The following is a 15,351-nucleotide window of genomic DNA, read 5'->3' on the forward strand; positions in this document are numbered from 1 at the left end:
TTATCCTTTCAAAACATATTTATTTTGCCTTTATAACATATTTACTATGCCTTTAAAACATACAAACATAGCATTATTTTTACTGAGCGGCTGTAACATAATTTTCACATTATATACAGCTAGAATGGATGAAACACACCAAACACAAAAACTAATTTATAAGAAATAAGTTACATTTACAGCAAAATCTTTGGGTGACACCAAACTACTTGGAGTGGTTAAGTGTTCCCTATTAAAAAAATGGTATAAACCTTTTAGTCAATATGCTTCGGTCACAAACAAATAGTCAAGACTGATAATAAAATTTCAAAATATATAAATAACTCTCTTCATTAAATACACCTAATAATCATAGTGCAGTGAAGCGTAGCACTATTGAAGTGCCATTGGATGGAATTTGGGTCCAAGATCATGTCAAACTGATTTTGCAAGTGTATTATATGTCTGAATTTGATCTATATGCTGGCAGTGTTAACAGTCAGTTTAGATCTTCATTTGCATTAGCGTGTTCTTTTACAGGTTTTACAATTTCGTGGATCCTTCATGTTTCTGATATCAACAGGACAATTCATGAGGTTATGATAAGCAGCATAAAGGCTTACCTTCACTCTCCTACGAAGCAATATTACACATGAATTCATTGAACATAAGAACGCATCAGTTTGTAAACAGGTAGAATTATTTCCGACCAAATAACACTCCTTCGAGCAGGTCTCAGTGCAATTGAGGTATAAGATGTGGTTGCTCTGGACAAACCAGCGTTTAGTGCCTCCTTTTAGTGTGTTTTACCACAGCACTGAATGAATTACAAATTTGAAAAATGATTGCCTGAGAATTCAATGGCTTGGCCATATCCAAATGGGATTTGACACAGAGAATTTGCATCACATCATTCTCAAGCTCAATACACATTACACTAAATAATACAATGGGGTCGATTATCGTGATGACTTTTACCAATCGTTTCACATGGTTATTAGTCAGTAAAGTCATTCAGACATTCCTGTTGAAATGACAGCACGTAATCCCTTGTGAAAAAGAAGTACACTTCAGCATACTTAAAAAAGTACTTATTACAGATATAATATACTTTAAAATAATATTCTTCTCTGTGAAGTGAGAACTAAATGGAATTTTTTGCTGACAGTTAATTGTATGCTATTTGCAATTAAATGAAAATGTATTTTTTAAATGCATATTAAATATAAAAGAGTGTCTTTTTTACTTTTTAAGTAAGACTTAAGTACATATTTATATGTAACTTCATAATTACTGCCTTTGAAATAGGGTTAAATTAACTGTCGAATGTACTGGCAAGCATTAACTGTAAACTAAAATACAATTTAATGTAATTTCTTAAGTCATATTTAAATATTTTTTTAATGATGAAGTTGCTATTTAGTACATTTAAAATATATTAACTTTAAATGCAAAATCACATAACATACTAGTTTAAAACACAAAAAGGATTGTTAAAACATGATGATTTACAATGTACTTTAAAAAAAAGTCAAACTTTACATTTTAATGTATTACAAAATGCACTTTTGTTAAACACTTGCAGTGCACTTCATCACACTTAAATGGCCATTAATTTCATTCATATTATATTATCTGTAAGTCCAATTAAAAAAAAAAATTACTTTCAAGATTAGAAGTGCACATTCAATCCAGTTAAGCTCACCTATTTCTCACAAGGGATGAGCAATCTGCATTGCTATTATCACTAATCAGTTATGGTATAAACAAAAATAATGCATTCATATTCTCAATAACTATCACAAATGAGAAACTGATTGTCTTCAAACTCTTAGGCATGCTTTGAGACGTGCTTTTAGAAGGTTTAAATGACTATACAGACTAAATTCTCAAACATCCTATGAGGTGTTAAAGCGTTTGATCGATCTCAGATGATGAAATGATCTACAAGCTAAATCTACAATGCTTTAAATATATAAAGTGAACAACATACAGTAAGTTCACAGGATAAAGAGGATCACTATTGATTTGGTTGTCGCTTCCAAGGGTCACCAAATGAAGTCTGAACATCAGCTTGTTCAAACGTAAAGCCACGAGTGTTTTAAACCGACGATCAACAAGCATAATACACAGATAAACCGAACAGGTCTGTGGCAAAAACAAAGACCGACATAAATAAGACAATGTGAGGCTGGTGCTCCTTCCCTTCTGCCCACTGGCAGATTTGGGCTTGCAGTTGGTGGCCAGAAACGCATGCTTTACCAGCAGCCATGTGGGGCACAGCAACCCCAACCACAGTTTAATAACCATGACGACTTGAGGGCAGCCATCAAAGTGAACTGCAGGCGTCCTGGTAATGCTCTATATATTCAGCCACTGAACGGAGATAAGTTACCTCTAACGCCCTGGTCCTCTCACTGTTTGACAGCCTGTCTGTAGCTGTGTCTCTGACCGTCTGAGCGTTTGGTCCTCCTGCTGCCGCCGCTGCTGCTCCTGCTCGACTCTTTGGTGCTGCTGGCATGACTGCTTGCGTGACTGCTTGCATGACTGCTGGCATGACTGTGGTCCTGTGGTAACGTGGGGCTGGAATGGGCCCTCTGCAGGCCACCATCGTCAAACAAACGGGCTTCAAACGCTTCCAGGTCTGTTTCCCCCGTCCGGATCTTAGCTCTCAGCAGCATTGCATATGTTCCGTAGCGTGTTTTCTACAGGATACATTAAGGAAGATGTATAAATGGCTTATCTGAGGTCCACAAAAATGCCCCAGGGGAAGGGCAGAGTGAAAATGGGATGCTTTTACCTCAAAGTCCAGGTACTCTTCCCTTTGCTTGTACTCTTCTTGGTCCTTGCTTTTGGTCCTGCGGTCTATGTGTAGGGTAGAGCGCAGGTCCTGGAGATCAGCAGAAATGGCTCGAAATCGTGTCTCGTGAGACTTAAGCTGCTCCTCCTATTATCATAATGAAGAAAAAAAAACATTTCTTTTGTTAATATGTTGAAACTCAAGTATATTATTTCAAAAACATGGAATTATTAAAAAGTGAAAAATAATTAAGCAGTAATATTTGAAAAACGTTTGTATCACAAATCAAAGTCACCAACTGTAACATTAGACTTAGGGGGAGCAGAAGGATCCATATGCCGAGATTTATTAGACACAAAAGGGTGAATATCACAGAGTCATAAGTTAGCCAATAAACAGTCCAAACAGGCAATCAAATCCAAAACAAAAATCCAAGAGAGTAAACCGTATAACAAGGCAGATAATCCAAAATCAAGGCGAGTCAACAATGGGAAAATGCTCAGAATTGTAGACCAGGCAAACAATACTTTGCAATTAGGGTGACCACCCGTCCCGCTTTGCGTTGTACTGCGCAGCATTTTCACCCCTTGTCCTGCACGTCGCATATTGAGGAAATGTCCCGCATTTTCATCAGTCTATTGGTTTTTAATTGTCATATTAAGAAAACGTAGATGCATTCTTTTGCCTTTTTGAAAGCGTTTTATTTATTATTTTTGCAGCGTAGTTTTTCAGCTATATTTAACAGCGCTTCGTCATGAGTACAAATACAACAGCCGTTTTTTATATTTTGTCCAATAGTTGAAAAGAAAGTAGTAAACACGGTCACTAGTGGGTTGTGACGGCTGTCAATCAAAATGTGGATAAGTGATTCGTTCCATGTGTTCCCTGTCAGAAAACAAATGGATAATTCTGTATTTTTTTTAAATTATAATTATTATTTTTTTTAATTTAACAGAATTTATCGGTTGTTGTTTAACCTGTTGCCTGCTGTCCTTGTTTTAATTCACATCCTTTCTAAAATTATGAAAGGTTTTGGTTTTTAATATATTCTTAAAATATAAGACTGTCTATCTAATTTCATGTTGTTTTATATTTTATTTGTTCATTGTTTATTTTAGTCAGAACTGTTTCTTAAATAGTTATCTGCATGATGCCCACTGCCTTTGGGCTCAGTGATGTTGAATTTAAATGACATGTAAAATAAAGATTTGGGGTTTTTTTCTGGAAGGGACTAAAGAACAAAGAATTTTTATCAGCTGAAAGGCAGAGTACAAATGTTTTTATAAAGTTAGATAGACATTATATAACAGTTTCAGGGTATGTTTTAGTGCTGGTAACATGTCCCACATTGTCCCACACAAACTTATAATCGTCCCACATTTGGTTTGTTTGATGGTGGTCACCCTATTTCCATCATTTGCATGCGTATGTATGGAAGTGAATAGAATGAAAAGTGTAGTGTGACAGCCCCTTCAGATGTGTCTGGTACCTGTGAGAGTTTGGTGTTTGAGCCCGGCAGAAGGGTACGGCTAAACTTCTTTTGGGAGCCAATGGCTGCTGGGAAGGGAGGGGCAGAGAACATGGCGGCCACTATGTTGATGCGGGTGATCCAGGACTGCATTTGCTCTGCGTTGCTAGGGGTGAAAGGAGGCGCAGGTCAAACAGAGGGCAGAAAAATGACAGAATTCAGAAGGTGAAACAATATATGCTCAAAGAAACTGCACACAGCCTGGGAAATGAGCAATTAACAGGCGGCTGTTAGCAGAAGAGATCGAGTGGAACAGATGGAGCAGAATGAGAGAGAGAGAGAGAGTTTTAGTATGTGTATCTGGGACAGACAGAATAGCTGAGAAGGGTCTATCCTCTTGGGAGATACACATCGAGTCATTCATCTGTGATGAGAACACTTTGACAAGGGCGTTACCAGCCCTGCATGTAAATCACCAACCAGCCAGTGTATTTGGGTGAGCTCAGGTGTTTGTGTTAGTGTTTGAAAGAGATTCACTGCTGTCCTATTTCCAAAAGATAAAGCAACATGAGCTTTCCATGAGGCTTCTGCTAAATTATATTTGTTGTCACTCAAACTGACAGTGTAAGTTAAGCGAAAGTTGCAAAAAGTTCTATTGATTATCATATGATTTTTAAAAATTGATTTATTTTCCTTTAATTTATGCATTACCGTACAAAAGGGGGTTTTTTTTGTATCGTTTTGTGTCCAGTACAATTTGATTAAAGATACAACTCTTACCGATCCCAAACTTTTGAACGGTTGTGTGTGTGTGTGTAATTATTATTTTCGTCACAGTACAATAAAGACTTTTTTGTCCCTCTTAATGGTATTAAAAGCTTAAATATAACATCTTGTTTCAAATTTTGAGATTAATCACCCTTATAATAGAAATGAGGTTAGTTTACTTACGGGGCCTGGAAGAGAAAGACTCTCCAGTCAGCAGTGCGAAGGTAAAACACATTGGGTCGTTTGCTATAGTCTGCTGCCCGCATGGCTAAAGAATGATGGATTGATACTGCGTTCTTCAAGTCCTCATCAGACAGCTGCTTATCTGGACGATATTCATCCTGCAGACCAATCGCAAAGTAGAGGCAAATCACAATTTTTTATTTTATTTTTTTTACAAATAATACCTGTACGGCAACCACAAAGAACTATGGTTCACATAGCACAAGAAATCATTGAGTAAAATGTACCTTTTGCAGGTAGAGAATCAGTCCTTTAAGGATGACATAAAATGTTTTCCATCCTCTTTTACCTCGGGGAGCTAAAAGAACAATACACAGTCAAACTTTAATTCAAATTTGAAGAATAAGTATTTTTATCCTTTTTAAACAAGATAAATTAACTAACTTACAGTTAATTGATTAGCAAAAGTTAATAAGACTTATTTTTATAGATGATTTTTAAATGAAGTTTATTTTTTCTTACCCCACTGGCAAATCTACAAATTTTAGATTTACGATTAAAAACATGAAAGAAAAAAATGTAATAGGGTAAAAGAACTCCAAGATATAGTCTTGAAAACAAGTCTTAATTTTTTTTTCTAAAATTCACAGCTTTTTGAGATATTTCAATATTTTTATTTCAATATTTGATTTTTTTTACTGGAAAAAAAAAATCTCTAATTTTCTAAACTACAATAATTTAGAATAAGGTTTTAATAAATACACTAAAACATTAATAGATGAGAAAAGGCTGTATTTGAGGGAAGGCTTACTTTTTTTGCCATCAGCATCAGCATGAACTTTCCGCACGAGAAAGCCATTGTTGTAGACCTGAGCGCTGGACTGCTGTGCAACACTGACGAGGGGGTTTCCTCCACTGTTGATCCTCTTCATAGTGTGCGATGCCGAGTCTGTCCTGCCGTCCAGCTCAGAGAAAGATTTGCGCAGTTCTTCCTCATCGCTGTAGAGTACGCAAACAAGAGCATTATTACGAAAAGTAGTTGCATTCTCACATTTATCCACAAGGTGTTTTATGCACTGAAAGATTCTCTGCCTTTCAACATTTACCTGAGGTATTAAAGCCCCATCCTACCTCAATTTTTGTGTATTGTGCATTCAAAGTCACTAACAGGAATTAAAATGCATCTTCATTGCCTAGTGCTTGGCACAGGTTTTTTTTTTACAGTACATCTACAGTACATACAACCAGCTGAGTGGCAGCTGTGCAGTGAGTGCAGTTAGACACCCTGGAAAGCCCCTGAGGCCTGGACCGCTAAACATTCCGCTCTAACTGCTACGGTACAGCACAGAGCATTTGCCTTCACATGATAATGCTCTCATCTGTTGCTTAGTAACTGCTGGCCTCAACACTGGTAACCAAGAGAGCCAGCACAGAAGATGGAACACCATGAGAGACGGAGGCAGAAAGAGCAGCCACCAAAAAAAGCTGAATGACGTGCATTGATTCATACAGTGAATGATGCCTTTCAGCTGAGAATCACACGATGCTAATGAAAGTGCAATGAAGTGGATCAAACTCAGAAATGAAGGAAGAGTGAAAGTGGGAAACATAGAGAGCGGAGGGATAACGCATGGGGACGTTGGGATGGATGAAGATCAAAAGAACTGCTGCTGAATGTAGGAGAATATAACAATAACTTGGGCTTTTCTCCTTCACACATAAACAAGGGTACTGGAGACTCCTTTCAGGAGCGAACACAGTGTATATGGGAGTGAGTATGTGTGAGAGAAAAAGAGAGAGGGCTGTTTTTGAGTCTGCACATTAGCTAGTCAAAGTCAACCTGTAATTATGAAGAGGCAACTTGTAACCATGGCAACAAAATAAAGAAAGTCGAAAATAAGGGCTTAGGGCATCAAATAGCTCAGACCAGGTCATAAATACAGATATATATGGAAGAAATGGTTCTATTATAGATAAAAAAGGATTACATATAGAGGGGCTCAATGTAAAGAACGTTTTAAGAGCGTTTCAAAGATCTTAACATTGTTAAGACTTGTTTCTGCTAGTGACATGTTTCCACAGTTATTAAATCTAGTAAAGTTTTTTATATTTTCAATTATCAAAAAAATATAATTTACAACATTTATAACACTGTACTTTGTACACTGTTGTCTCTTCTGAGTTTCATAAATCAATCTCTATTGTTTTTCTCTCACTTTCGGAAAGTCATGAAAATGCAAAAATTAAATTAGCTGTAGTCTCCCATTCACTGCAATTTAGGAATTTCCCCAACTATCATGACTTTTGCTTCTGAGAATCCCAGAAATATAAAAAGTGTCCATCATTTACTACTATAAGAAACTAAAATAAATACCAAGTGGTATTTAGGGAATACCAGTGGAAAAAAGTATTTGTTAGAGCCTAAATAATAATTTCCCATTAATCTTTAAAGCTGCAGTCCGTAGTTTTTTTTTTGGGGGGGGGGGGGGGTTTAAAAATGATCTAAAATACATACTGTATTTGAGAAAATACATAACCAGCCAGTGTTCAAAACTGCTTGCCTTAGCTCAATTCAAAGCGGTAAGCTTGTAATGTTTTTAACTCCAGTGGTACAGGTGTATTTCTGAGGGAGATTCGAGCATGTTTTTGTGTCATTACATCACATCTGTACACAAAAAGAAGGAGTCTCAGCTAGTATAAGCTATATTGCGTGTGAGGATGTTGGAGGTGGAGATTTATACCAGGATACATATCGGAAGGACAATACATGTAGTCACGCAATGCTATTGTTAACATTAACAATTAGAGAACAAAGTATAATTTGCACAGTTTTGCGTAATATGATGTGATCATGTCATATGATTGACAGCGATTGTTGGATTTAATCAGCCTGATTTACAGCAATGTCAGAACCAGAACAAAGGTGGATGTTTCTTACTAGTTCAGATGCCATTTTCCCATGAAAATTCTTATGTTGGTCACACTTCCAAAAAGAATAATTCTACAGAACCTTTTTGAGTAAAGAGTTCTTTGGAGTCGAGTAAAGAAACTATTTTTCTAAGAGTGCACCTATTAAGCATATCTCACTGAAGAAATGAAAAGGCCCTTTGAGCAGCAAAAAAGATTATATAATGGGCTTACACCATTTTAAAATCAATTCAATTCAAAACACTTTTAGAGGCATTACATTAATTTCAAATGTTTTGGATGATACTGGACACTAGGAAAGAGCCACTAGGAAAAACATTAGACTTACATTGTCCACTGTAGCTTTTCATTTTTGATGGAGTTGTAGAGAGCCTGTTAAAAGAGAAAAACAACAATTAACTCACACAACCCCATCCACAGTTTTGATCTGTGCATGCATATGAGAGCGTGCGCTCAAACATCCCACTGACGTGTCTAAAAATAGCAACTGAAAGTTAACAATACCCATGAACCAGAAACAGGTTGCAGACTATACTTTTTTCATCTAGCATTTTGGTTCAAACGTCATGGAAAAACAACCCAACCATCATAAGAAGGAAGAAGAAAAAATTAGCTTATAATTTCTCTGATTGCAAAAGATCTAAGTTTCCATGAGCAGACCCTGTAGTTAAGTGTTACCCTTTCCTTTTTTTTGCGGGTTTGTGGGTGGTTTTGGCCATCTTCAACCTTGCCGAGGAGATCAGGGAAGGCCAGGGGCTTTAAGGAACGTGAGCGAGGGGCTTTGGTGTAACGAAACGGGTCCATCACGCTGAAGTCCCGTCCACATCGCACTGAACACAGGGAGCGAGAGCGGACACGGCCAGTGGAGTGAATGCTGTTTACACCAATCATGATTTTGGTAGATATGGGAGCCAGAGATGAGGAAACAGTACAAAGAAGGCTTTAAAATCAAACAATGTTCAAGTCAACTAAATGAAGTCCTCCTTCTTCTACCAGTAGAATCCAGACCTGTGGGAGTGATCAGGAGAAACGAGTTCAAAGAGCATGTAGAATGATACAGTGGCAAAATCAAAGTCTTTGGCAGTGGCGAAGCTCTTTGCGAGATCCTTAAGGGTGTCACATGGGCATCAGGGATTCTGTAGTGACTCTTGCATTATGGATCCATTCCTATTCATTATGCATGTAAAAACATTGCTGGGCCACTGCAAATCCACCAGCGCCATTTTGCATAAAACTTTCTGCTTTGACTGAAAGATCGAAGGAAGAGGATCTGCGGTTAACATCCAGTTGTTTCCTCGAGTTCATCACATCTACACGTGTTCACCGACACACGCTGGCACGGACACAGGTGTGGTGCAGATGGCTCGGTGGAAGGAGAAAATTGGAGAGAAGAGGACAGACGGAGGAAATGCGAACATCATTGAAGTAAATGCATGAGATAAACACACATGGGCTCATGCAAGGAACAGCCTGAGAGGGTCTGACTTCCACCCACTCTCAAACTGGCATCCCAAAAACTGTGACGTCACCTAGCGTCCCCCCCTGGGACGGAAAAATAGACAAGACGTGCGAGAGACAGAAGGACAGAGCAGGAAATCAGCAAAGAAACAAGATGATCCTGTTGCTTTGAGCAGTTTTCTCTATTCCATGTGAAATGGTTGAACGTATTAGAAGTTGTCCACAATTCTCTTTCATCCTTTCTTTTTCACCCCCTTCCTCTTTCAGCTTGTGTCCATACGCCAGTTATCCAATTGGAAGATTCTTTCACACCTGATTGTGTTTCCCTTTCACGAAACACAGCTTTGCTCCACGGCTGTAGGAACAACAGAGATTTGACATCCGAGTCTTGCGCTCTCTTTTCTTCTTCTCCTCACAGTCTTTTTCCTCCTCTGTGATGCAGATAAAAAATGGGCTGTGCGGAGAGAATGAGATCTTGTGAGCGAGGAGTGCTCACCCTCCCTTCTCTCTCTTGCATTCACAATCTCGCCCGATCTCTTGCACTGCCTCTCTCTCGCTCTGCTTCTCAATTGATGTACCCGTCTCCCAGCGTGACTGACAAATCACAGCACATATATGTTCGATGAATCCAGCCTCCTTAGAATGTCAATCAGTTTTCAGGCTCTCGAACGTGCGAATCCTCACACGCGCTACATGCCACTGCCATTGTCACTCATTTTCCACACACATAATGTAAAAAAAGGTCTGTTGTAACTTCATAATAAGCAATTAACCTGTTGCTCACATTTATTATCAAGTGAATTATGATAACGGAGTATGCCAGCACTGAGTTAAATGTTTAAATGTTGACTTTATTGTATTGGCTAGAATACAAATAATAAATAACATGAAGAATTATCAATGTATTCATTAAAAATGTAAATAAAAACTTTTAAAATGGATAAATACACTTAAAATGGTTTATTTAAATTATGAAAATATACAAATGAGTTAAATGTAACAATAAATGACAAAAAAATGAGCTACAAAATTTGATTGTGTAGTTCACACATGGGAGCAGCCAATAAAAAATAAGAATTACACAATAACAAGCAATTTTGGGATCATGTTGAAGCAGAGGAATGATAGTAAATCAGTTTGGTTGGTATGGTTTCTTCTCTCATTTGGATCAATGTTGCAGCTTGATCTCTCTCCATGTGTCTTTCACACACAGGTCTGGGACACTGAGCATCCAAGAGTCTAACTTTTTTCAAACGTGACCTGTGGCCAAATAAAAGTTTATTTGGAAGGCTACACAAGAAGGACTCCATGTGCCCATTAAAGCAGACAGAGACCCCAGTAGTTGAGACTATACAAGCACCTGGGGTATCCCACAGTAAAGCCTGAATTAAAAGAGAATGAATACAACTTTGACAAGCCAAACACATCTTGCAAATAGATAATTATGTTTTTTTTTTAACTTTCTTTAAATAAAAAACTATATATATATATATATATATACACAAATCTTTTTTAAATATTAAAAAAAAAGATAATTGATTTTATCTTCCTCAAACTCACACAATTGTTACATTTTCAAAATAATCAGTTCACACAGAAACCATGGTCTCCTTAGGTTTATAGAGCAGCAAAGGAAACCGTTTTCTATGCTACTAGTTTCAATTAAGTATATATGGTGACATGGACTAAGTGTCACATTTGATTCATCATCATCAAATAAAACCTTCAAAATCCACATTTAGATGTTTTGTTTTAAACCTACTATCCTCCATCTGTTTGCGTCTGTAAATTTCTTCTAAATTCACCAATTTAGATTTCTAAATTTCAGGAGGAAAGACTCTTGCTGTATGTACAGTAAGTCATTACCTTTAATAACAAGAATTTTAGGCCATAAAAAGTCATAAAAATGTCCAGATTTTCCATGGAAAGGAAACAACCTTAAATTGATATGCTCATTCATTCATTATCGTGATATAATTTTTCTCGATAAAAATATCGAAAGTTCCAGTCAATATTCAATATCAATATCGAGTTCGATAATGTTTATTGTTCATCCTTGAATGAATTTCGATTAATCCAAGTGAGCAACCACATGCCGATGTTAGACATTTACATAAAACATGCCCAAAAAATGTTTTCCGCACACCCTTTCCATTCATCGCCTTCCAAACCTTCTGTTAAAGTGTTTTAGAAAAAGTTTAAGAACAGACCAGCATCTCGCAGTTTGCTGCTGTAAGTACAAGTCTAGTGACCGGTGGGAGGAGCATAATACTGTTTGCAGTGATGCACATAGTCAATCTCAAACCGGGAGGTAACAAAGAAGAAAATTATACTATTAACACAATTGAGTGAAAGAACAGAAACATAATTTACAAACTGAAAAAGACGGAACAAAAGACAGAAAGAGGAACAGGAGAGAGAGAGAAGGAGAAATTTGTAACGCATTTATGATAATACCATGACAAAACCTTCATTTCAGTGAGAGGCCATGTGGCAGCCAAATCCCATCTGTCCTCCATGCCACCCCTGCTGTTTCTGGCATAAAGACAGACTTCACACAGGTTTTTCATGGCCGTTAACTGTCATGAACCACACAGGCACTGAGAGCCTAACCTGTTGGCTTGCAGACATCTCTCTCAGCGCTATATTTAATCCTAAAACCTGTTGTAACATCGAGCCGACAGAGATGAAAAAGATTGTCAAGAGATCAGAATTATGAGAAGGAAAATCCAAGTAGCTAAATACTTCACACCAATAGCCTAGTTAGACAGATTAACTGTCTTTACCCGACAACTGCGTGGCCTTCACACCCTCACATAGTGGTAGGAGGAAAGAAAACACGAGAAGGAAGACCAGAGCTAAGAAGAAGAGAGAAGGATGCCATTTGTCAGCTTAGGGCTGAGATAAGGGGGATTATATAGATATGGAAATAACCTCAACAGACAGGACTAGGTACAGTTCAGCAGAGTACGTTTTTTAGCAGATTATAGGGTGAAACAAAGAGCAAGATGGCAGATAGTTAAATGGCTAGAGTTCGAGAGAGAAAGAGAGAGCACAGAAAAAAACAGTGAGGGGGTGGGAGGTGATGGAATAGTGCGAGGCACAGAGTGAGAGGGTGGAGGAGAGAACGAGGGATGAGCGACACAGAGAGAGAGAGAGAGTAGGAGGACCAAGCGCTTGAAAGGCTGCCCGTGATTTTAAAGCACATATCAGAAGAGTGGTTCAGGTGCGGTCGTTATGTGGCTATTATTCTTGTGCAGCCTGGCCTGTAATCCAAGCAAAGGGACTAAAATAGACAAACCCTAAGCACTAGCACACTGGAGCACAGGAAGTTCATTGACATCAGCTGTGACAGAAATCCCCTACATGACTGATTTTAGTCACAACACTCAACTTCAGACATGAAGAAAATCAATAAATCAAATTCAGGCACAACGGGCCTTAGAGCAACATTTTAACAGTTTAAAAGTTAATCTTTTAGCTATGCTATGGTCTGTAATAATGGTTCTGACACAACTTAAGTATACAGACAAGTTGTACGTTTCGCCAAAAATGTCTACAACAAAAAGTGCTCTTTATATGAATGGATTTACATTTATATAAACAAGAGTATTCCGATATTAATCAGATCATCATGATTATTGACTGAAAACATTGCAGTTTTAAGAAATTTGAAGCATTCTGCTATTATTTACAGAGACTATCCTCCGGATTTACAGACAAGGCTTAAGCTAGTCCCGGACTAAAATGCAAGTTTGAGCGGTTTTTACTGAAAGCAACTTGCACTGGCATATCTTAAAATATGTCACTTCCATTGTAATGCCTCAATATGCACACCAGTAAAGTTAAGTAAAGCACAATAAAAGCTATAGATGTCCTAATTAAACCAAGGCCTAATTCTGGCTTAATCTAAACCCTGTCTGTGAAACCAGACCTCTGTGTTCTAGTGGAAGTCTCCATGGAAATGTGTGTATAATATACACTCACTTAAAAAATTATTAGGAACACCATACTAATACTGTGTTTGACCCCCTTTCGCCTTCAGAACTGCCTTAATTCTATGTGGCATTGATTCAACAAGGTGCTGAAAGCATTCTTTAGAAATGTTGGCCCAAATTGATAGGATAGCATCATGCAGTTGATGGAGATTTGTGGGATGCACATTCAGGGCACAAAGCTCCCGTTCCACCACATCCAAAAGATGCTCTATTGGGTTGAGATCTGGTGACTGTGTGGTGGCCATTTTAGTTCAGTCAACTCATTGTCATGTTCAAGAAACCAATTTGAAATGATTCGAGCTTTGTGACATGGTGCATTATCCTGCTGGAAGTAGCCGGATGGGAACATGGTGGCCATAAAGGGATGGACATGGTCAGAAACAATGCTCAGATAGGCTGTGGCATTTAAACGATGCCCAATAGGCACTAAGGGGCCTAAAGTGTGCCAAGAAAACATCCCCCACACCATTAAACCACCACCACCACTAGCGTGCACAGTGGTAACAAGGCATGATGGATCCATGTTCTCATTCTGTTCATGCCAAATTCTGACCCCTAAATGCATTGAAGCAACTGCAAATTATTGGTTCATTGGATAATTCCATTAATGAGAAATTAACAAGGTGTTCCTAATAATCCTTTAGGTGAGTGTGCATTGGCTACATTGGATATTCCAAAAAATTCCATTAATTATATTTGCTTAGTTTTAAGGACATAGATTCACCAATGTGTCCCTGAGCAAGACACCTAACCTCTAGTTGCTCCAGAGGCAGGCAACCTCTGACATGTATAGCAATTGTAAGTCGCTTTGGATAAAAGCGTCAGCTAAATTAATATATCTAAAAAATGTAAATGAAAATAAAAAATATATTTTGAACTTTCTATTCATCACAGATTTCAGTTTCATTCAGTTTTCAGCTTGAATGATAATAAATGTTTCGTGAGCACCATATGAGCATTAGAATGATTTCTGAAGAATCACTTGACATTGAAAAGTTGATTAATGGCTGAAAATTTACAGTATTTCCAGAAGAGAGTAGCAGCACAAAAATGTGCATGCCTCAGAATATATGTGAATTACATACAGGAATATTTAATTAGCTGTGGTGCAAGCAAATATATATTTTAGGGCTTAACCACAATACTGACCTTATGGAATAATTCAATATGCAATTTGCAGTGTGTGAATGTGTGTGAATGCTTGAAACCCCTACAAACCTTTAGAAGATCTTTCGGGAAGTCTTGGCCGTCGTTCAGTCCCTCCAAGTTACTAATGAACTGTGAGCAGGACATCCTCTTCCCGATGTTCTGAATTAGAGAGAGACGAATGGAATATAAATTTACTGTCAGCTGATGCGCTGACCTATTTCACAGTTCCTATGCACTCAACAACACTTACAATACCAAATACACAGCGGCCAGTAATCGTGTTAATATTTTGTGCAAAAATAACTTTGCTTCCCCTGAGAATCATTTTTACTACTACATTTATGGATGAATTTCTATTTTTATTCCTAAATGTAAAACCGGCACTCATCCCCTCAGGGTGGTGAACAGCTCAGAGAATAAAATCCATCCTAAAAGCACAGTTGTTTTATCCAAACCAGCTGCTTTTACAGAGACTTTAATCATGTACTGTACATGTAATTTCATAATAATCATCTATTACAACTTCAGACTTACAAGTGTCAGATAATATTTTTGGTTCTCCACAAAGTAGACAAACATTTCAGAAATGTGACTGGGATTAATTTTCTATTTTTGTTCAG

General features: G+C 37.7%; 1 protein-coding gene across 1 annotated transcript in view; it reads right to left on the minus strand.

Annotated features, from left to right (window-relative positions):
- Positions 1-15,351, minus strand: part of psda (pleckstrin and Sec7 domain containing a) — a 26,297-nt gene continuing 10,946 nt past the window's right edge. Inside the window, exons 9-16 of the mRNA XM_089116976.1 lie at positions 14,801-14,890; positions 8,455-8,498; positions 6,010-6,197; positions 5,486-5,556; positions 5,199-5,356; positions 4,269-4,413; positions 2,780-2,926; positions 1-2,684 (exon numbers count right to left, since the gene is read on the minus strand). Coding sequence (XP_088973102.1) covers positions 2,394-2,684; positions 2,780-2,926; positions 4,269-4,413; positions 5,199-5,356; positions 5,486-5,556; positions 6,010-6,197; positions 8,455-8,498; positions 14,801-14,890 — 1,134 coding nt within the window. The 3' untranslated portion in view covers positions 1-2,393. The remainder of the gene's footprint in view (positions 2,685-2,779; positions 2,927-4,268; positions 4,414-5,198; positions 5,357-5,485; positions 5,557-6,009; positions 6,198-8,454; positions 8,499-14,800; positions 14,891-15,351) is intronic.

The sequence above is a fragment of the Pimephales promelas genome, chromosome 11 (genome assembly GCF_988280905.1).
Source record: "Pimephales promelas chromosome 11, fPimPro1.hap1.1, whole genome shotgun sequence".
NCBI classification, from domain to species: Eukaryota; Metazoa; Chordata; class Actinopteri; order Cypriniformes; family Leuciscidae; genus Pimephales; species Pimephales promelas.